Raw genomic sequence first — 24,044 nt, 5'->3', positions numbered from 1 at the left:
ATGCTATATGCTTTGCCAGATGTCCTACAGTAAGTGAAATAGTTGGAGAAGTAATGACATGACGGTGATAAAGAATCACAGAACTACTCCTAGCACCAGGGAAAGACCTAAACAACAGAAACACAAACAAGGTTTTGGCATGCTCCCTCTACCCAACAAATCTGTTTTTCCTTCTGTTTCTCTACGGAATCATCATTATAATTCTGCACCACTCAACTTCTTGTGGGCTTTGGTTTTTGTTTTTATTTTGTTTTTTGAGTCACTGTGGAATCCACTTCTCAAATCCATGAATTCTTATTTTCTTATTAACTCACACTTTTTCCTCTACTGTTTTCTTCTGTCTGACTGTAAACTGGTCTCAAGCCTTTACCTGCCACATCTTAAACTTAGATTTGCTATGCCCATGTTTCCCCTAGGTGACCTTCACTCCTTCCCTCTGATGTTTCCTACTTCTTACTGATGTTCAGCCAAGGACCAGAGCACTGAACATCCATTATCTCTGGGAATGCAGCCCATCATCATCTACTTCTGTCCAAAACTGCAGCACTGCTCATCTAAGCTTGACTTTGGATGTCTGGTTGAGCAGAGAAGAGGAGCAGAAAGCAGATCCAGTCCTACTTTTGTTCGGTTCCAGTTGCTGCTTCTCTTCAGCCTCAGCTAGGACGTTTTACTCTCCTGAATTGATAATGGTGGTTGTGCCATGGCTGTGTGACCAGTGCTGGGCTGGGCTGTTTGGTGGGAAAAGCCACCACCAGTGTGATGGCATGAGGCAGGGGGCTGCTGATGGCTGGCCTGGACTAGGCCGCGTGAGGCCTGCAGGTTGGACATGCCTGCCACCACTATTGAAAATCTTGTGATCCGAATCAAAATCTAAATGAAATGTGAGCGTTCATATTACATTTTGGGGGGAAAACAATAAAATGTTAAAGCGTGTATCAAAAGTTTTCAGTTTCTATAAATAAGCACCACTTGTTGATTCAACTTTACCTTCCCAAATGGGTACAAAATGTCCTTAGTGGACTTGTAATAAGACTTGTAAATAGACCCAGACCTGTATGGGTAAGACATGAAGCTTGAAGTCTTTGTTTGATCTCAGTTTGTATAAACTGTTAAACTCTAGCTTATCATAAGATATCTTTATGCAGCCCTGATCATCAGTCATGGAAGAGGTCAGAACATGATAGTGATGCTCTGAAAAATATCCACAAAGCCACAGGCATGAAGACATTTGCTGTAGCAGGAATGTGCATGCATTGTATCACTGAACATTTCTCACTTCTGAAAAGCCAAAAATTGAAAGAAATCTACAGCTTTTGCAGGCCAGTCTCTGGAAAGGGTGCAGAACTACTAGCGCTGCAAATAATTTTCCTGGGATTGATCAGGTGGAGTAGTTTCAGCTTGTTCATCCTGTTAGCAGCTCTGGAAATCCCTGGGTGCTCCCCTCAGGCTTGAAGTCTATCCTAATCAGCTTGGCAGAAGACCTGATCATGCACTTGCATGGCCAGGTAAGTATAAGCATGCTCTGCAGCTGATCTGCAAGGTTCTCTTTCCAGGTGTGAATATCTCCTAGCCTGCAGGTGGAGTGATCATGTGCATCATCCTCTTAGGTAACATTCACACATCTGTGCTGTACCTCCTGCATATAGCAACTGTGGCTTTTTCCAGCTTTTGCACAGGCAGCTGGAGTGCAAGCTCAGGAGAAAGTCTCATATTTCTTTTACCATGGAACCCTGGCAATAAATCAGCTGGTATCACCTCAGAAATCAGCAGAGTATTGTATTTTGCTGCTCCTCAACACATTTGGCTTCCCCAGCCATGGTCATTTTTGTCTCAGTACCAACACCATTTAAAACCCTCGCTTCTCTGACACGAGATAGGCAGTCCTCTCTTATCTCACTATGAAGCAGGATAGTGTTGTAATGTACAGGGCAATATCATACAGTGATTTACTGCAAGGACCTTCTCATGAAAGCAGCACCTCAGAGGAGGAGAATAAGGTTCAGTGAGGGCATCGCATTTTCATTCTGCTGATACCAGTTTAAGTTAAATAATACAAAGCACTCCCAGACTCTGGAGGAATTGTGAGTCCATCTGCTTCTCTCTTGGGTTTGTTTTCAGGCCTAATGCCAGTGGGATGTTTGAATCCTGTAATCTAGCTTGCCTGGTCATGAGCACATTGGCAGTAAAAGGAGCTTGTGGGAAGAAACCAACAGTTCTAAGTGTTATTAGGCACCTGGCTTTCTTTGCAGAGCCAACTCACGTGCCAAATGCCTGTTTGTGTTCAGCTTCCCATTTCGAGCCCAGTTACTGGTAATGTTTTGTCCAACCTGAAAAGATGAATTGGGGAATTCACCGTTGTACTTTAGCAATAAGTCATACTGGGAAGATGGTCTCATACATGGGTGCCCAAAGTCTTGCCTTGCCTGGGCCGCATTGAGTGAAGAGGAATTGTCTTCAGCTACATATAAAATATGTAATATAGTTAATGAAGATAAGTAACAAAATTTCATTTATTTTTAAGTATTTTTCTATTAAAAATAAAATAAAAGGGCAACAAAAACATAAAACTGGCAGTTTAGTATATACCATTACTCACTTCATGAGGTGCAATCTGTATGGAAGTGCAGGGTCTGTGTGACAGCTCATCATGTTCATAGATCACCCTGCTGCCAAGTATTGGCAGCTGTAAACTGCAGCAGTGGAGCACAATGAACAGACAGCAGTGGAGAATGTATTTCCTACTTTACAAATAACAGTCACTCACTTGAAGAGCTGATAAAACACAACCCATCTTCAGTGGGAAACCAAGTAACTGCAGATGCCCAGAGGTCTTGAAGACCACACGCTGTGAAGTGTTTACATTTCCCATCTGTGTCGCTTTTCTCTTTACAGGATATTCAGTTCCTCAGAAGTTTCCTTGTATTTATAACAGATGACAGAATTAGATTCATCTGTGTGTCTCTCTGTCTGTCTGTGTCTGTCTGTCTGTCTGTCTGTCTATCTATCTATCTATCTATCTATCTATCTATCTATCTATCTATCTACCTATCTGGGAACATGTTCCTTTAGAAGACAAGTTTGAGTTAATCTAACATTACTGACTCCAGGAGGATTGCCTGTACATTATGAACAATAGTTTCTGAGTGGTAACCAAGATGGAAATAACCTTCAGTATAACTCTCGCATATCCTTCCCACTTGAATGAAAAACATAAAGGAAGTCACAGTATCAATCACACAGTCACCTTAAGATCAGAAGTAGGAGGAGAGTAAATGGATTACTTGGAACAGATATTAGTTGGAAGTTAGAAAAATCAGGGGATTAAAGTGACTGCTTTTACCCTCTTCAATTGCAGATACAGCTGACAAGGTGGCTGAGGAGTGGGGTGCTGCTGGCCTTGCACCAGGTTTCTCAAATACTGTGGCACCTTCCCAAAACTGTGGACATGATGTGCCATATTTGAAGTCCCAATACAGGAACATGGCTTAGTTGTCATGGTACTTGCTCTGCGCTGTCATCTTATGCAGAGAACTTGGATCCAGTGGCCTCAGACTGTGAGTAGCTTGAACTACTCACATCTGGAGATGCCTCACGAAACTGACAAACTTTCTTTTGTTTTATTTATTTCTTCATGAACTTTAATGGGTGATTTTGATGTGTAAAATCATGCAACAAAAGATTAGGAATAAATTTACATATATAGTTCAGGGCGTGAGGAAAAAAATAAGATTTCATACTTTGGATTTGATTCTTTTCAGAAGCAGCCTAGTGGTAGGATAGAAGCTTTCTTATCATCCCAAACAAGAACCAACCATGTTAACAATTTCTGCTGCAGAGGAATTAGGAGCACATGAATTCACACCTATTTTTGAAGTGTTATTGGCAGAAGGAAAATTTGGCTTTCAAATGAGTAAATCATCTAGTGGAAGCAAGGGCGTGTCACCTGGGAAGAATATAGGGATGCTGTCCAGACTTGCAGAGGTGGAATTAGGAAAGCCAACGCACAGATGGAACTTGGTAAAGGATGTAAAAAATAATAAGAAGGAATTATACAAGCCAGAAGAGACAAACTAAAGAGAGTGTATCCTCTCTGCTAAATGGGAAAAGAGAACTGACTACAATGGATGTGGAAAAGGCTGAGGTACTCAATGAGATCTTTGTTTCAGTCTTCACTGGTAGCCAGTATTCTCATATCCCTGAACCTCACGTCCCTGAACCTGAACTTCTACGTAAAAACCAGGGAAGCAAACTCCCCCCACACACACTGTAAAGGTGGAGCAAGTCTGAGATTGACTGAATGAGGTTGAATGTGTACAAGTCCATGCAACCAGATGACATGCGACCCAGCATCCTAAGGGAGCTGGCTGATGTGGTTGCTGAGCCACTCTTCATCATATTTAAAAGGTCATGACTGTCAGGTGAAGTCCATGGGGACTGGAAAAAATTAAACATCACTCCCATTTATGATGTGGCCCTGGGCAGCCTGATCTTGTACTTGAACTAGCAGCTGGAAACTCTCCCTGTGGCTGAGGCATTGGAACCTGATGATCCTTGAGGTCCCTTTCAACCCAAGCCATTCTCTGATTCTACGATTCTATGATTTTTAGTTTGCTAACATAATCTAGTGGATGTGTGATGAAATCAGTTGAGATTAAACAGATAAAAGCAATTAGTAGAAAAAAAATATATATTCATTTTGCACAGCTCTGCCAATCAGACAGGGAAAATAAATCACTAACAATCAAGTTCACATTTAGTATGGCATTTTCTTACAGGCATTTGGAAAATTCAGCCAAGGATTTATGCACTGCAACATTCACCTTTGCTTTATCAACTGTGCAGTTAACTAGTTAAATTTAACTGTGGTGAGTTGACTCCAGCTAAGCACCATAAAGGCTGCTGTGCTCCATCCCAGTCTGACCCAGTAAGCCATGCACTCACTGGTCATACAGAATGTTGGTACATCTCATGGAAGAAGTAGGTACCTATGAAAAAAATCCAAATTATTAAGCATCCTACTCTCACCAAAGGTAGTGACACCACGATTTGGCTGTGCTGGTGATATTGAGTAGGAGGCTGTATTAAGAGATCACCAAATGAGGCCAGATGGCCGCCTACAAAGCAGCCCTTCTCCTCCCCTCTGGCTCCCAGCGCCCAGAGGCAGCACTCAGCTGCATGGCTGCAGTCTGTGGGGAAGCTGCCAGCCTCCAGCCACATCTCTGCTGCACACACGGCTTCATTCAGCAAGGGTGGGTCTCTGATTTCAGCAAGGCTTGATCTCTGAAGCCAGGGCGCCTCATCTTTAGGGGTTTTCCTTTCCTTTACATGGAGTAATGGATCTTTGGATGCAATCTTGGTACATCTGTAACAACTGAAGCTTTCTGGCAAATAGGAGATCTCAGAAAGGTTTCAGAACCAAACAGCCAGACTACTGCATTGCCGGCAAGACACTGTGACATGAAGAGTGAGGAGATGTAGAAATAAGGACAGAAAAATGCATCCATTTACCTAAACCACAGTTCCAGCAAAGGTTAAATGACTTGTAAAGTGCCTTTTTGGCCTTGTTGAAATAGCATTTCTTGCACTTTGTTCTTTCTTCAGCTTTCTTAGAAGAAGCAAAATTCTGGGAAAGTTCTTGCTTCAGAGAAGGTCAGCTGTTACAAAAGAATGCCAGCCACTGAGAGGAATACCTAAAACTTACAAGATATTGCAAATTACCAAAGTGCTACCATTACCATTAGTTCATCCTCTTTATGTCAGCATTGCTCCCCAGCTTGCTTAGAAATATCAAGAAAAAAAGAGGGGGAAAAAAAGGATTTTAAATGCAAAATTTTCACTTAATTGTAACATTGAAGGCTGTGTCTACAGTAATTATATTCATACTGAAGACCAGCCACTCCTCAGGAAAAAAGCAACACTTACTAGGGTTAAGTAGTAGGTACCTAGAACATAAGCAGAATTCATATAAATCTTTGAAAATCATGGGGTTAGGCTTCATTAACATTGCTATTGCACTGCTGAATACAGTATATTTGAGTTAAAGCTATGACATTTATATACCCTTATACATAAATTCTCACATTATGTTTTGGAGTTCTAACACTTGCATGGCAGTAGCAGCTAGCATATCTGCAACCCTTTTTGATGTGATGACAAAAAAAAACACAACCAAACCCAAGCCAACTTGTTTAGTAAAGCGACCATTAGCAATAATGCCCTGAGTCATGAGTGAGATGGGAAGGCACAGCCATGAGTGTATAGGGAGCATCAGTGTGCTGCTGGGCACTGCTCTGCTGAGCAGAGGAGAAGGGACCTGCTCGTGTCTCCTGCTAGTAGCCATAATTCTGATTTGCTTTTTCATGTTTTCACATCTGAGAGTAAGCTGTGTTTTTTACTTTGACAAATCCATGCACATTTGAAGTGTCATGAAAGTGAGCAGGCAGGATCTCTATTAGATAGCATCAATGCCACCAGCATATCTGTTGTCATAGAAGTCTCTTTCAAGGCAGAGAAGACCATGGATAGGATAATTCCCAAGTGAGAGCCTACAAGCCTGGTCCGAGATAGCTTTGAAGGGAACAAGTATTTTTACTGGATTTGAGTTTTCAGGTTTCTACAGACTTCTCACACATAGTGCAGTGTTTCTCAGTCCAATAATCCTAAGTAATAAAAAAAAAACAATCTTCGGGTCTGTCAGAATTTCCTTCTAAAGAGAATCTGAGCATGCGATAATCTGAGAAAGCCAATCAGGAGAGCAACCAGGGGCTTCCATAATCAGAATGTTGTTTTAGTTGCTTTGGGGTTAACCCAAGGTCAGTGAATATGCAAAGACTCAAAAAAGAATGGATCAAACTTCAGATTTAGATATTCTCAGGGGAAAAAGGAGATGGAGTTTAAAAAAATCTTTTTTTTCTCAAACAGATCCTGCAGTCCAAAAGGGACAAAAGGGTAACTAATGATACATGTACAGATATCTTCAGTTTGTGCAGCAATGAAATGGGGATGAACTGGCTGGGGAGCACCTCAGCAGCAAAGGTCCTAAAGGTAGCAACAGAAAGGCCATGGTGCTTGCAACGTAACACCTATGGAATGTGACAGACGAGTTGGAACCAGGGATAAAAGACTAAGAATAGAAGTTAAAGAAGAGCATTTCAGACTGGAGATGAGGAGCCTCTCTCCCCAGGGACACAGGGCTGGACAGGGAGCAAGTTTCCCACGAGGATGTGCAGCTCCATCCTCAGAGTTGTCCAAGTTTCTCCAGAGGATGCAGCCCTGGGCTGCCCAGTGTGAGCTGGCCCTGCCCGAGGCTGCATCATCCCATCTGAATTTTCCTATAATCTTACAATTATATACAAACAATTTTGTTATTACATCATTATGTCAAAATATGTGGACAAACATATTTGTTTCAGTGATCAGAAGAGTGTATTGAATAAATATAATAAAGAAGAATGTACATGATTGAATGCACGTGTTTTTTTCTGACAGTGTAATAGCGTGTTACAGCCAGAAGGAATGTCTAGTAAATTGCTGCCTCCTTTTTTTTGTGATCTGAGCTAAGATAGCATTAGAGAATTGGTCAGAGTAGATCTCATTATGCTAGGCCCGAATACACGTTGTCTCGAGCTGATAATTACATAAACAAACAATGCAAACAGAAAGAAAATGATAAATCCAGAGACTTTCAGTGGGCTGATACCATTACCTAGATTTTTGCAAGAAGTAGTCATCATGCTGGTCATTGGGACATAGGTCACTGGAGGGAACACAAGTAAAAGCGAGACAAGTCATCAGTTGTGTTACTCTGCATTTCATAGAACACTTTGTCCCCACTGCATCCCAGGAAAGCAGAACACAGACCGATTGGATCTCAGTCCTCAGCCAAGGAAGTAGGACATATCCTTCAACAGCCACCGGCACTCCCACGTTCTCCCCCCAGGTCCACTTTTTCCTCTAGCTCTGTGACTCTCTGTAGAAAATCACTAACTCTAGTTGTGCAAAAAGAAAAGTAAACGATCCCAAGTCTTTCAGATCTTGCAGCCTAGGAATTAACTGTTTTCATACAACATAAAGGATTGAAATGAAAGAAAAGGAATATGGGAGGCAGCATACCCTCTTGGGGTTGAATCTAACTTTTTCTTCTCAGAGAAAATATGATTTTAATATTTGTCTTTATGGTGAAGTGTCTTCTTGAATTATAAAAATAATTAAATAAAAAAACGACAGTGATCTTTGTGCTAGTAAGGGCATATGAATAATAACACTGTGACCTACTGGCAAAGGAGGGGTAGGGGAGGAAGGAAAACACTGGGCACTAAGGACTCCCTCTTTATTGGTCATCCTAGTACATCATGTGGCCGAGGCTCCTTTTTAAAGCTCATCTCTTGGAGCTCATACTATCCTCACGGCTTCTATTTCTGCTTGATCCTGTGAAAGACTGCTACCTGGCCTGACAAAATGTGCGACCAGTTTGTGGGCACCTGGAAGCTCCTTTCTAGTGAAAACTTTGAGGACTATATGAAAGAGCTGGGTGAGAAATGTTACCTGAAATTATTTTATCTGGGGAAGGGAAAGAATGCTGAATTCAAGATCTATTTCGTACTTGCTTTTTCTGGCTATGCTGTTTACTAAGGTCTTTTTAGTCCAACTGCTTTTATTAAATAGTTTTATGCTGGAGAACTTGGCTGTTTGGATTAGTATTGTCACACTCCTATAACACAGGAAAATCCTGATTAGGAGGAATAGTTACAGGTAGGCCAAGTCTATGCATGCCGAACTGGTAGTGCTATAAATGAAAGTAAACATTTTGCTGCAGCATTTTACGTGAATTTGCTTTTAAGCTTTTGGAAGTACAAAGTAGTGTAATGCTAGAATGCAGCCAGCTTCTTTGCGTCAAAGAGCAACACACCTAAATTTGCTCTTGGACTAGGATGCTGATTAATTTTTATGGCTATCAGAGACAGTGTACGAAGCTCTATGACTGTCTCCAGTGAATATTAATGAAGGAAGTTGCACAGATTCATGCAGATACTGCAGGTACTTGCAGAAGATCCAATCAGTAACACTCTAAAGGTGTAGACTTCTCACTTTGAATTAAAATTGGGCTTTAAAAAGTTTGCGTACTCCAGTTAAGATGGGGGAAATGTGGGGTAACTTGCACTGTTTGGATCAGTCCAGGGAGTTATTTAGAGATTGAGGGTAAAGCACTCACTGCAAGTTCTGAAGCATGCATTCATATGGCTTTCAGTGAGATTCTTCATCTTTACCCCAGATTTTACTCAGGACATAAGAGTTGCCAACTATTTCTTAATCATTTCCTTTCATTCAGCCTAGCCACTGGTAAACATATCTGCAGTTTAAGTGATTTTGTATTTGTTTGTTTTCATGGCTTACAAACTGTCATATGTTTCTGCTTATTTACTTTTAGATATAGTGTACAAGTTAGTGCATAAATCACTGCAGTTATCAGGAGCATGCACATGTGCAAATATCTGGCAGTGAAACTTTGTCTCAGTCTTCAAAATATTGCTTTTGCTACTCTGACAACAGAGCATACCCTAACCCTAACCCTAACCCTTATCTCATCCCATCTGGCTTGGTGTATGAACATACAAGCTAATGAGATGTTACAAAAGAACCTCTCCTACATAGTATTAATTAAAAAAAGAAGAAGAAAGTGATGGTGAGATTCCCATATTTTCCCCAGATAAGGGAAAATCATGAAGATAAAACTTTCATAGTGTCCTTTATAATTTACAGGTGTGGGGTTTGCTACCAGGAAGATGGCTGGTGTGGCCAAGCCGAATTTAACTATCACCATCAACGGTGATGTGATAACCATTAAATCAGAAAGTACCTTCAAGAACACAGAGACCTCTTTCAAGCTGGGTGAAGAGTTTGATGAGACCACAGCAGATGACAGAAAAACAAAGGTGAGTCCAAAAATGGCATTTTCCAACCATATATATTTCAAAAAGATTGTTGGAAAAGAAGGACAGAGTTGCTGTTTTGACATCCACTCTTGAAACGCTGCCTTCAAACGTAAATGTGCTCAGACTGCTTTTTGCTTCAGTACTTTTTGGGCATGGAGAAAGTATTCTCTTTGGCCCAAAGCATCCTGATGAAATAGTCACACTTTGCTTTTTTCCTCTGACAGAACGTCATAACCCTAGACAATGGCGTACTGAAGCAGGTGCAGAAGTGGGATGGCAAAGAGACTATTATCAAGAGAAGAGTGGTGGATGGAAACCTGGTGGTGGTGAGTTCTTTTTTGCTAATCACAAAACTCAGAACAGAATGCTGTTTTGATGGATATATTACACTGGATTCAAACACAGGCAATAAAAACATCTGACAAGACTATGCACTGAGAAAGAAGTCTTCTGAACAAGTCTGCAGCATGTATTAAAACTGAAAGGCTCTTAAGCTTATGGAATGATATAGAGGTATCTGCATTCCATCCATAGCGACAAATGGCTAAGAAAGAATAGGGTGAATTATAATCTCAGTAAGGGAAATGTTTATATTTTATAATGTTTATATTTTCTGGACAGGATAGAGAATGCATTAATAAAGTCTGTGTTAGGTGCACCCTCTCTGACACAAAATACTTCTTCTGTTCATCTCCAGTAGACCCCTCCCCCATAGCAATGTCTAAGGGGCATGTTGCAGACTACCAGGAACCTTCCAAATACCTAGGGGAAAACTAACGATGTCCTTGTAAAAGGCAGCTGGGATTCCTACGTGCTAGAAAATGATGCACATACATTAAATTCTTGTAGAGTTCTGCCTTCCCTAGAGAAAATGATGTGTCTGCAATTTTAATACTTTATTTGGATAAAGACCAAAGGAGAATAAATAAGAAATAGTGTTTGATAACGAATTCATTAGAAAAGACTAAAGAGAGCAGAAATTGATGTAGCAGAACAAGAGATGAGGACAGAGCCTAAAATGCAGAGGATGACACACGCAGCTGTAAGTTGCACTGCATACGTCTGTGTATCTGTTGCACACACATATGGAGAAGATGAGCCACAGCTAGAGAAGGTGAGGGGACAAGAGACAACTGCCTATATCAAAAGTGCTCCCTGGGTGTTAAGGCCCAGAAAGTGAGATTAGCAGTCTCCTGGGGAGGCCAAAGAAGTCCTTTGATGTTGCTTTAATCTTAGGCTTCTATGAATATTTTAGAGATTTTCACCATGAGTTTCACCATTTTTGCAGTTCTTCTTGAAGGAAGAGAAATGCAAATTCTTTCTTGCATTGGCTCTCAGTAGTTCTCTACCTTCTGATTAACAAATTTGCAGCAAGACTTAAAAGCTGATTAAATTTGCATTTCTTTCCAGGAATGCACCATGAATAATGTTACCAGCAAAAGAGTTTATGAAAGAGCATGAGGAAGCTGTCTTCACGCAGGACTGATGCTTAAGGCTGAACTAAAACTACTTCACTGAAGCAGAAAAACTCCACAAATACATTTTTGAACAGAACGGCACTTTTTACAGATGTATCCCTTCAAAATTTCATGCAGCTAGCCTAATTTGTTGTGGCTATTCAATAAATCATTCCGCTTTATACAACTCTTGTGTGTGTTGGCATTTATCAGAAAGGGCTTTGGTGTGTGCACTGTGGGGATGGTGCCATGTGGGATGTATCACGTGAAATCCAACACCGCCCTTGGTAACTGTGGCCCATCTCACTGCAGAAAGAGGGTCAGAGCCCATCCAGTGGGTGGTATTTGCTGTGTAATGGAGGTAGATGAAGACCTGGATACAAAGCATCAGCTGATGACATGTATTTGCTGTGTATGGCCTACCGACTGCAAGGAGCCTGTGGCCGAGATGCCCAGCACTGGCTTTCAATGTGAGCAGGGAATCTGGCACCTCACTGATGGCTATGGTTTGAGAGAACATAAAAAAGCAGAAAACTTTAAGCTTGCGGATGATCTGAAGTGGTTTGATTTTGTTCAGCTCCATTTGAAGTGAAATCAGAGCTGCAGGAGCTCTCAAGTGTGATTATGTTACTAATGTGCTTTTCTTTTTTTCCCCCTAGATCAGGAAAAAAACCATCAACCTAATGATCATAGTTTAGAGAGCATACTAAAAAGCCTACTAAAAAGCCTTTAAAGGGTTTATCTTGTTACAGCCTCCTTATTCTCCTATATGCATTTTCTATTAGGTTAAAGCAGTCTTTGTATTTTATATCTGTTAGAGAAAGCTTTTATGGGAACGCAATCTTTTTTAGATGCAAAGCCCATTAGGAGCCAGATTTGTCAGTTCTTCTTTTTCATGAGTTCTACTGCTTGTAGTTCTCAACACCTACTTCAAATGTTCATGATGCCCACACAAGCCTTAGTTTCTTAACCTGGTAGGACTCAGAGGAGGAAAAATTAGGAAGCCTGGGGAAAACCTGAACAAGAATCTGAGAATCCACAAAATGACAAAAAAAACATATCTGGAGCCCATGGTTGGGTTAACCATTTGTGAACAACATTGCACATGTTGCTGACGTTCCTGAAATTAATACATACACTTGGACTTTCTTATGAAACAGAACTGTGTCCAAGATTCTGTACTATTAGCACAGTTGAAGAGGGGGAAATGTAGGGCTTCTAACCTCCAGCTGAACTAAGGAGTCATTTAAGAGCAGTTCTGAAAGACTATCAGCAAATTCTGCAGAAAAACGTTGAAAGAGCCATGAACGATTAGCTCCCTGTTTTTATCATGGCTTCCGTGATTGTGAAATGTCATGAGCTTAAAGAACAGCAGTTGCATAGGGGAAGGAAAAATGCTTCTGAGTATCCCATACATACAGTATTCATTTCTTGAGGTGGACATAACCCTCAGGTAAATGAAGTGTGAATAAATGACGATATACATTTCTAAACATCTTGTCCTTAGCTGTGGAGCAGTTCATCTCCTTTTTGAAGTGCTGAACTATCAGAAACCATTCAACAGCATTCCTTTCTTAAAAAGGAGGATCTCATTACATTCTTGCAAACTCCATAGGCCACAGCAGGCACCTCTGAGTGCTAAGAGGAGCAGGTGTTACTTGCTAGCTTATTGGCTCACTATTCCTGTAAAGGTTTCATGGATGATCAGAGGAGAAGGGGACTCAGCCACAAATTTTTAGCAGCTCAGAAAAAGGATGATACAAGGCTTATACTTTGCTCTGACCTCTGTCTTATTTTCTTGTTCAGTTTTTAATTCGGGTTAGCACTGGGAGGAATGAAGAATACTTCTGTATGTGGGTCTGCCAAGCCCAAGGTCACCCAATTCTGCTCTCCATACCCTGCCCTCAGCAGCCTTGGCCTGGTCTCTTGGGTCCCCCAGATAAGCTGACAAAAAGCCATTCACACCCCCAAGCCAGAGCTGTTGGGAATAGGCAGACAGCTGGCTTCACATTCACAGTCAGTCCCTCGGCTCCCTCATGTCAGCATCAAAACATCCTTGGTGTCTTTTAGGCAAGGCAGGCATTTGGCCTCTCTTCTCTGCTTTTATTTCTGTTTGGTTGATCTCCCCTAGGATTTTAATTAAGTTGTCCTTTGGATGAAATGTGACCAGATCATATTTCCTTTAAAGAATTTGACTTAAATATACATTTTAAGTTATTTTAATGTATGTTCTCCTCATGTTTTGTCTCAATTTTTACAAGTTTTTACCCTTCTATCTAGTCCTGCTTCATAATCTCCAAGCGCATTTATTTCAAATCCCATGTCACTCCAATCACAAGAAGAAATGGAATCAAAGATCCCTCTTATCTTGTGCATGCACAATCCTTGCCACATTTTTTTCTTTACACTTGAAAAGATTTATTTCCACAGATATTATTTCTACTGAAGCTATAATTCCCTGCTCTTCTTCTTTCTAGACTGTAAGTCCTTTAAATGAAAGCACTGATCTTTCCTAGTGACAAAGAGATGGATGGTAGCAATGTCAACATTGTTTGAGACTGCTTAAGACTGGGGTTTTTGTCTGTATAAATAATTCTCTGTCACTTTTTTTTCTTAAGGTTACTGGTACTGCACTATAGCTGTTCTATTCTGACTAATCTGCTCTTTTTGAATTTCTTTGGACCTGCTTTTACAGTGTCCCAGTCATCTTTTATTTCTCAAAGGCACTAGCTTTGTCTTGTTAAAGTGCCTTAATTATGTGGATAGGACAATTAAATGAAAGAACAAAGAATAACTGAGGGACAACAGTAGAATATTTTTCTATTATTCATTGAGAAATAACAGATAGTTTCATTTAGAAGAAGCTTTATCATTTCCAAAGACTGGATAAAAGGCCTGGTCATTTCTTACACTACATGTAATGTTTTAGAATAACATTGTGTGGACATATTCACAAATTCATTCACATTTATGTACACTGTACAGACATAATATCTGCTTCCTATTGTGGGAAGAAAGACTTATTCTTTTCTTCCCTTTTATTTTAATTACTCTGGACTGAACCCCTTTATGCTGCACTGTAATTAGACCTGAGCAACAATGAGAGCTTCTCTCAGTTCATCCTCATTCATCTTTTGACTGATAGGAAAAAAACATTTTGCATTTAAAACCAATCTTTGTAATTTAAGACTCTGACATTTCCACACAACCTTACAATAATCCAGAGACTACTTGATTTTCCCTGCCTAAGCTGTACCTCGCTTCTCCTTAAGCATGTTTCCCTTTCTGCATATGACAGCTGTTGAGACAACACACATCTTTGCTACCTCATCCCAACATCATCTCCATTCCATTCTTTCTATCCTAGATGCAACAAACTTGGTTCTGCAACCTATCATACCAGCATCCCTTCATACTTGCAGTGAAGATCTGAGATGTTCCCATATGTGGTTACAGCTCAGTAACTAATTATACAAAAAATATATACATATAGAAACCAAATAGGAAAGAAGACTTAATACTTTAATGTAACAATGGTTTTCTCCAGGAAGTTAGTTTAGAAAGGAGAAGGGCAGAATTACCCTTGATGTGGTCTTACACTGCATAGTTTCATGTATTTTGGGTTGTCTTGAATTACGATTCTTCACCTGTCAAGTACACATATGGTTTATGTTACTAACCACAACACAGAAATTCTAAATGTACATTTACAAAAGCCTTTCATACTTAAAAACTCAGTGTTTCTATTGCCAGGTTAACACAAGCGAGCAGAGTCTCCTTGCCACAAAGAGTGACATTAGGAGACATTTGAATGCAAGACCTTTAATGACTGTAGTAGCTGAAATATGAATATCAAATTTAACTATGCAGGTGCGGTGAAGCAAGAAAGGAATAGTGTATTCCCTCTTTCCAAGCCAATTAGACTGATTACCTCTCACCGAGTGACTCTGTAGTAAGCATAAGGCCTTTAGAGTTGAGCTCCACTGATGCACCACTACTCTGAACTTGCCCTTAGTTGTAGAAGAAGGGCGACAGTGAAGCTTGACTGCCCCTTTTCTCTGTGGTGCTTTCTGGGCTACACACAGGGAAGAACCAACAGTTTGGGCTCAATGCTCTGATTCAATGGCAGAAAACAGGACAGAATAATTCCATTATGTCCCCAAAGAATAAAACACACAAATCCTATCCTGGATGTATCCCAAAACAACAAAAAATACACATAAAGAAGATCGTTGGCAACTCTTCCCACACACTGGTGTGGTTTTGATTTACCTGTCATAGAAATGACAATGGTAATAATGGTGACTGCAGCAGAATGGCATTGGGAGGACAGTCAGAACTGAATTTCAGAGGAATAAGGTGGTGGGTGGTTACATATGGCTCAGATCCCACCGCATTCCCCAGACTGCTCAATGTTTTCAGCAATAGCCTCATATCCCCAGCCCCATGTGTGCCTCACTGTCTTGATCTATCAGTGGAGGAAGCTGAGGCAGGCGTCACCCAGAGCCTTGGTACAGATATGACTGCCTTGGACAAGGTGCACATTGTCTTGCCCCGGCGCTGCTGCTCCCATTGGCCCATTCTGACCATTACAGGGACTGGACATCTTTAAAAGGAGGCAAAAGAGATCTGAGTCAGGCACAAAATTTCTTAGGCTCCCACCAAGAGCTTCTGTGACTATTGCCTCCCTCAGGACCACTGCCTCAGAAGGCCGAAACAATGTGTAACCGATTTGTGGGAACCTGGAAACTTGTCTCCAGTGAAAATTTCGATGACTACATGAAGGAACTGGGTGAGAGATGTTGAGTGCTTTTTTTCTTCTGTTTCTTTTCTTTTTTTTCTAAGCAAGTTTCCTTTGCAAATGTCTCTTCTTCATCTCATGCTTTTCGTATGTATAGCGCTTTCTTCCTGGACACATAAGCACTGTAATTATCTTTCTAGCATAACTTATATCCTTAATGCCTAATATGGAAAGAAAAGAAAGGCTGCTGTTATGAATTTACCTCTGTCTAAATGAACTAACCTGATCTAACCTGTTTTTAATGAGCAGGATCTAAGGAGATGCAGCATTTTTTTTATGTTTCTCTTCATTGCACTGCTAAACTCGTGACTTGTGATAATTTACAATATATAATGGAGCTGATGTCTCATGACACTTTGGTTTCAGAGCTCTAAATCCTATGAATGAATATATCTGTTGCTGAGAAATGCCAGGAATTTAATCAATTGGGCATTGTTTTTTATTCTAATGCTGGCTTCATTCCTAGATAGCAAGTGCACCCAGTCAGTTACAGCATTTCTTTTGCTGTATAAATGATTCACTGAGACACTAATTCCCCTTCTTTGAAATGTTAAACTGAGTAACAAAAGAACTTCAGTAAATTAATTAACCAGGGTAAATGTGGGATGTGAGTCCAGCTACAGACATTTTTCAGAAGATTGGTACAGAAATGTTTCAGTACTGAATAATTACTGCAAATAGCCTTACACTTTACAGACAGCAACGTATATCCTTTTATATGTCTTTTCTCATATGAGCACTTCATAGCATTAATTCAATAGCTATAGCTACCTCCTTTCTGTTTTTATAAAGCAAAGATATGTCATTATTTGTAAGTGTACTTGTCTTTTCCTCTGAAGTTCAAGAATTAGGATCCCAGAGGTATCTTAGAAAAAAACGTAGGAATTGTCCATTCTCCAGTATATTCTCTGCTTGAATGAATAAGCAACAGCATACTGGCGGTTCAGAATCCAGTTTCTTCCCAGCATCTTGCTAAGAGAAGTTCAGATTCTAAGATTATTCTTTATATTATAAAAAATATGATATTCATATTTTTTATGTAAAAAGGATTTAGTTGGGCTTTTATGAGAAACAGTTCTATCTCTTCAAAGGTACACACACTACTAACAACAAATAGTTACTAACAACAAATTAGTTGTTAGTAACACTACTAACAACAAATAATAACTTCCTAGTTAAATGAACACCAGTACATACTCAAGTGAATCTTTGCTTCTTGCTGGAGGTGCATGCTATCTACTGGGGCTATGTGGTCATCTGAATACAGTGCTTCCACATATGAAGAATCGGTGTCTCATATGAAGAAAGCATTACAGTATTCAGGAATAAACTTTTCCTCATTTTTCTACTGAAGTTTTACAAAGTAATATGGATTTTTTTGCTTCCTAGAATGTAATGATGGTTTTGTTCCTGACTTCTAGGAGTGGGCTTAGCGACCAGGAAACTGGGTGGCCTGTCAAAGCCCAATGTGATCATCAGTATGAAAGGGGACATAGTAACCCTCAGAACAGAAAGCACCTTCAAAAATACAGAGATTTCCTTCAAATTGGGTCAGCAGTTTGATGAAACAACAGCAGATGATCGTAAAGTCAAGGTAAGGGGGTGACGTTCTCTGAGCGGTCCTAACATACTAGAAGAGAGACAGGAGGAGTTTTTCCCTACCCTCTTAGTGCACTATGAAATTCCCAGGTTATTCAAGAAAAGCACTGAAAGAAGGAATAGTATGATGCTGACACCACTGGAAAGAAGTTTATCATTAGAAGAGAATGCAGATCTAGCTGACCATAAAATTAGTTGCTACTTTAATCTGCAGAGCTTGGATTATGGTTTGAGACTCTTCTCTTGGCCTTTGTAGAGTGTTGTAACCCTGGAGAAAGGGTCATTGGTTCAAGTTCAGAAGTGGAATGGCAAAGAAACCACAATAAAAAGAAGACTTGTCGATGGGAAAATGGTGGTGGTGAGTACCAGGCTCTTACACTTTGTATGCTGCTGCATGGCAGGAAGATGTAACATTCAGTTGGCCTCTGTCTAAGCTGTGTGTCAGTTTGGGTGTATGAGAGAAATGAGGTTGGACAAAATGGGAAACAAGCTTAGGAGACAGCCTGGAAGGATACAAATATTGTTCCATACCGGCAAATTGTAGTTAAAGTAATTATACTGGCAGAGTTGGCATGACTTGAGATCATACTTACTTATTCTGCCTAAAAGAAATCTAATTTTCAGAGTAGAAAACTGTGAAATGTAAAAAGATGTTTGCAAGACAGAAATTTCTGTCCCTGGAACATCTCTTTCCTTTCTTCCATCTTCAGAATGAATCCTGTCCACCTTAGAAAACTGATTTCATACCTTTTTTGCACACCTGTTTCAACTTCAGCCAGTCAGTTCATACTACTTTTTGTTTTTTAGGCATGAGCACATCTAGCTAAAGGTGCTGGAGGTTTACTGCATGAAAGGCAGTTCTCTGTGCCTAATCCTACTGGTGATGCTGACCTGCAGCAGGGTCAGCTGCAGCAGGGTCAGTCTGGATGGCTCCTCTGATAGGCCCTTGGCATTGAGAGAAGCACATCCTTCATGATGGCTGGGGACTTTCCTCACTCTATCCAACCCGCCTACCTTTCTTACGGAAAGGGTTGTTAAGCACTGGAATAGGCTGCCCAGGGAGGTGGTTGAGTCATCATGCCTGAATATGTTTAAAAACCATTTGGATGTGGTGCTCAGGGATATGATTTAGTGGAGGATTGTTAGAGTTAGGGTAGTATGGTTAGATTGTGGTTGGACTTGATGATTTTGAAGATCTTTTCCAACCTGAGCAATTCTACTATTCTACAATTCTATGATTCTCTACTAGGCACATAAAGGCAACAGGGGAGACAATCTGGTGTCATAACACATTTTAGGGAACTGAAATATTCTGAGTAAAGAGAAGTATCTTAGAATTATAGAATAATAGGATGTCATAGGTTGGAAGGGACTTTAAGGACCGCTCCATTCCAACCCGCTGCCATGAGAGGACCAGGCTGCCCAGGGTCCCATCAAACCTGGCCTTGAACATCTCCAGACATGGAGTATGCACAACTTCTCTGGGCAGCCTCTGCCAGTATTTTGCTCATTGTTCACTGAAGTTTTTAAAGAGTAGAGCTAAACCAGCTCAAGTAACTTGTTCACCAGCAACAGCATCAGGCTCTTACATGCTATCTTGTTCAGACTGCATTTTATTTTAAACTTTCTTAAATTGGGAATGGTTCTTTGCTTTCACACCTTATTGTGGTTGCATTTCTCTGCTAGTTTGTTTTTAAATCACCTACACGTCTTTGAAGCAATGAGCACAGTTTGGATCCCTCTACAATTAGCACCCTGCGGCCTGTTCCTGGCCTGGGACAGGACTGCTGAGGAGGACTCATTTCTTCACACTGATGAACCCTGTCTCATGTTCTGCCACCTCTCTTGCACTTGTTTGGTGGCTGTGAGTCATCGAGAGCCACTAAGGGCCACCAGGACGAAGGGGTCAGGAGAAAAATTTTGTGATTCATGACTGCAAAGTTTTGTAGGCCAGAATCCTGACCTCTGAACTGCACAGGCTGCATCTGTTTCCACAAAAATATGTTTGTAAAACTGAAAGAGCCACAGGATGATAAAGTAGGCCATGGTGATGTTTCTATCAAGCCAGTAACAACATGGACAGTACTTTTTTTTTTTTTTTTTTTCCCAGTAAGCTGAAGCTAATTGTGCATTCTTTTTGTCACTATATGCCATTTAATTTAAAACAAAAACAAGACCCTTACTACGCTATAACCATAGCTTTGCTATCTGTTCTATAGATTTTCAGAATATGACATCCAGATTTTCAGTGACTTTCAGTGGCAGAAGATACATTTGCTACCAGTGAGATTCTTAAGTTAATCTTTTCTTTTGTGCCTTAGGAGTGTGCCATGAAAGGGGTTGTCTGCACCAGAGTCTATGAAAGAGTGTGAAGAAACAGCTTCTCTGCACCGGACTGGGACTGGCTCTAAAAATTCACCCAAGTTCAGTGACCAAAGCTTCATGCACTGTGCTTCTTTATTTTATTTCTTTTTATAGGGAAAATGACTGCATTATGATTTGATATTCCAGAGCCATAGTGTGACTAATTCCGAATATTGTGGTGCCTCAATAAAAGCTTCTCAATAAATTGAGTGTCTGCACATCAGTTTTTTTTACGTTTGCTTCATTGGATGCTGCCCATCTTTCCTGTTGCTCTTGTCTGTGTAAACAGTCAGACTATTTCTGCATAAAATGCTAAAATACAACCGATCCGCCTCTGGGAGAGGGTTAACACTGTTTCCTTGGTGTGTGTAGGAGTTCTTATCTCATGGCTTCAATGTTACTTTCCTGTAAATGATTTTGTTGCTGAATAGTTTCTATAGGGAAAATCATCTTAACCACAATAATTTTTGACTTGCAGTATGATTTATTATTTCAGTCTTTTAGCTTTACTGCATCATTTGTTCGTTCTCATCCTAAAACGCTATACTTCTCTTCGTTCCAATTTCTACAACCTGGCGTTTGCTTGGAAGAGAACACCTTTTGGAGGATGAATTATCAGGATACATTCCATGTTTCTCTGCCCAGTAGCTTTTGAACTTCCAAAAGAAGTGTGAAACAGGTCTGAATTATCTTCAGAAATCTTAGTGCTAGAGAGTTTCATTTTGCAAAGCAGTTCTTCCTACTTCCAGCAACTTTTAAGCATAGGTTTACTGTAAAGCACACAAAAGAGTTTTCTGCTAGACCCAGTAGAGGAACTAAGCTGTTCGTTCTTCCCATTGTACCTACTCTGCGCTTTCAACTAAGGAAAAAACAGAAAATCCCCTTAATCCAAAAGCTTTAGAGCAGCTTAATATTTTTTGCCTTCCTTGACTAGTATTCAGTAATACCACAGCATTCATGTTAACAACACAAAGAGGAGCATTTCTTCCCTTTTCATTGCTTCCATATCATCTAGCAGGACTCTCTCTGCCTTCTCTGGGGAGTTAAAACTGCTGTGATAGGCAGATGTGTTTATTTTGGCTTCTTAGGAGCTGTAGTGTTAATGTGAACCTTTGCCTACTGGTTCTGAAGTTGAGAACATGAATTCTCACAGTAAGTGAGATCCTGAATGTCAGTATCTGAATTGGTGAGGCTGAGCAGATAATTAAGAAGTGAATGTCATGTGCAAATGCAAAATCTAAAGGTCACCTTTCTTCTCTGCCTATCACTGGAGCAGCTTGAGACTAGGTCCAGTTTTGATCACAATGACATTGATGCATACTCACTGTAGGCAGCTGCCTGAAGGTACAAGAGACATCCTAGACAAGTGGTGAGAGAAGTCTGGAGACTTACAGACAACTTTGTACTGGTCTCTAATGTAAGTGGGGGTAAGAAGAGAGCAAATTCTTCAGTTTTGCCATTAAGACTCACATTTGTGAGAGTCAGTTTCTGTGACTCGGTTTCTGTAACAAGTAAAATGCTGCCCCTTGTAATACAGCATTGCTCACAAGCTGCCTGCCCTGCCCCAGCTCTTCTCTGAGCTGCAGGCAAAGGAGTGGTGAGTGCTGCAAACATGCTCTTTATTCCCTTCGCTTTTCTTTCAGCAACCTATAAATGCTTCTCTGAGGTTAAATGGAAAATTTTCCTTCCCAATTGAATATCAGTTTTCAGTTTTTTTACTTCCTTAAGAAAAGGAAATAAACATTCAGTTTGGTACAAGCTGTGTTTTTCCAGGACGGGGGAAAAAAAATAGGGCTGTTCACTCAGTCCTCATTCATTTACTGCCTTCTCCCTTTCTCTCGCACAACCCACCTTCCTCCTTTTCTCTGTATGTATTTTTTATCTGCATCTAATTTTCCAGAGGATTAAAATGATGGTAGCTTTTGGCTTTCAAATTCCTAGTGCGACTCAGGTATGTTATTGGGATCCCAGTATTTGGCGTCTTCACTCCATATGAAGGTCACTTCAAAATGTCATGTGAGCTGGGAACTTTCCAAAACAGGAAAAGTGCAACAGGACTGATAGTGTGGGAGGCGAAAACAATGAGGCAGGTGGCACAAATCAGCACAGAAATGAAGCGCTTTGGGATACTACAGCACATAAAGCAGACCACAGGGCCTCCAGAAGAAATTAAAGTTTATATGAACCGTGTGGTCTGAAGGTTTATTTCGTGCCTAATCATAGAACAGTGTCCCTCCTCTCCTAAACATTTTACATGCATTACATGGAATGAATGTCCAAAATGAGTGAATTTTCCATTTACCCGCTGCTTAATCTAGGGATGAGAGTATCCTGATGCTGGCATATGAATAGAATTGTTTAAGCTAATCAGCTTGATCTAGTACCCACCTCTCCTCTGTTCACTACAGAGACCACTGGGACTACTGAAATCAAACAAAAGCTGCCTCTGTCTTGTGGGTGCTATGGCAGTTGCCTTGGACTGGACAGAATTTGGCTATTTGCAATAGGAAGTGTCTTTCGGCAATGCATAGCTAAACCTGTGGTTCTGTAAGCCATTCACTTCTGTTCAACAAGGAGCAGGAAGGAGAGGATGCAAACTCTCAAGCAAAGTCTTTGTCCCATGTTGGTATCCCACATAGTACCTTTAAACTCTTCACAGCTGTTCTTAGTGAGCTCACATTTGTGTTATTGCAACTGTATTGCAAAGCTTATTTGTACACATCCTAGGGACCAACATGTGGCCTTTGGCACTATTGTAGTTATACTACCTTGATGCCTACTGGGAACATTTCATCAGGCAGTAACAGATCCAGGAACGGCAAAGATGGGAAAGGGGATTACATGGAATTATTAAATAAGCTGATCTTCATAATAGATCCTCATATATCTTTTTCATAGAGAAACTCCTTGCCATGCTTACAAACACTTCACCGTATAGAAACTGCTCAACTGTGCTTTTAAGATGTTGTTTCCTTCCTTAATTTTCATTCTGTATTAAAGATGTTCTGTTGATGTCTGTGTTACAATGGAGTGAAAGGTTAGCAGAGCTGAATGGGTAATCAGCCAGAAACAAATAGGCTAATGCAATGAAAAATTGCCTTCAGAAATCCTGGAATTGAAATGTAATCAAGGCCTTTGTTAAAGAGGTAATTAAAGCATATCCTTGCCATTTCAATGGGGAACGTTGTGATTGGCCATTGGCCATTGTACTGCAGATAGGAAACACAATAAAATGATGTTATTTGGACTAAAGGGTACAACAACATTTAGAATAATGCATTCCCTGAGACACTAAAGAGAAAGAAAGCTGTGTAAAGCAGACACTGTCCATGTAGCATTTCCAAAGGAGATTGCGTTTTGTTTTTTCACCTTTTGGGTTGCAAATCAATACTTAAGCATAATTTCCTCAAATGCTATGAACAGTTTAAAAACTAAAATTGTGAGGAATGGCATGAATCAGGGACCAGGAAAGATGGAATAACTGGATTACAGCTGGATCTATTTTCACGTACTCAGTAGATTGGTATTTGAGAATAGTTAGATTAGAAATTATGCATATTGTTTTAATGTGATAACCAATATTGATTATACTATGTGAGATGTGTAAGGCAGGGAAAAAGGCTCCTCAGTTTACTTCTTAGTGAACATTTCCACTTCCTAGCACATTTCCTTCTGGACACAGCTTCCATATAGGCATCTGTGTGAGCAACAGGGTCAAAAACACTGAAAGAATCAATCCTGTGCTTCAAGCTTATAAATGCTCTACCAGCTAGGGCTAAAGCTACAGGAGATGTCTGTAGCGGAGCTGTGTGACAAGTTAGCTAAAGCACAGCTCGTATCAAGTCTGACCGAGCTTTAGTCTTCTTTGGGAAATCTATAGACATAATTCCT

General features: G+C 40.4%; 2 protein-coding genes across 2 annotated transcripts; both read left to right on the top strand.

Moving 5' to 3' along the window:
- Positions 1-8,382: 8,382 nt before the first annotated feature.
- On the top strand, positions 8,383-11,576 carry LOC107310340 (fatty acid-binding protein, adipocyte). Its single transcript, XM_015855897.2, has 4 exons — positions 8,383-8,530; positions 9,760-9,932; positions 10,157-10,258; positions 11,343-11,576. Exons 1-4 carry the CDS (start codon positions 8,458-8,460, stop codon positions 11,391-11,393), a joined length of 399 nt encoding a protein of 132 aa, XP_015711383.1. The 5' UTR covers positions 8,383-8,457; the 3' UTR covers positions 11,394-11,576.
- A 4,319-nt stretch (positions 11,577-15,895) lies between these two features.
- Positions 15,896-20,376, top strand: LOC107310299 (myelin P2 protein). Its single transcript, XM_015855809.2, has 4 exons — positions 15,896-16,181; positions 17,612-17,784; positions 18,046-18,147; positions 20,111-20,376. The coding sequence occupies exons 1-4, from the start codon at positions 16,109-16,111 to the stop codon at positions 20,159-20,161; spliced, it is 399 nt and encodes a 132-aa protein (XP_015711295.1). The 5' UTR covers positions 15,896-16,108; the 3' UTR covers positions 20,162-20,376.
- Positions 20,377-24,044: the final 3,668 nt, after the last annotated feature.

The sequence above is a fragment of the Coturnix japonica genome, chromosome 2, assembly GCF_001577835.2.
Source record: "Coturnix japonica isolate 7356 chromosome 2, Coturnix japonica 2.1, whole genome shotgun sequence".
Taxonomy (NCBI): domain Eukaryota; kingdom Metazoa; phylum Chordata; class Aves; order Galliformes; family Phasianidae; genus Coturnix; species Coturnix japonica.
The sequence above is the reverse complement of the archived record's forward strand: the minus strand, read 5'-3'. Positions and strand labels throughout refer to the sequence as shown.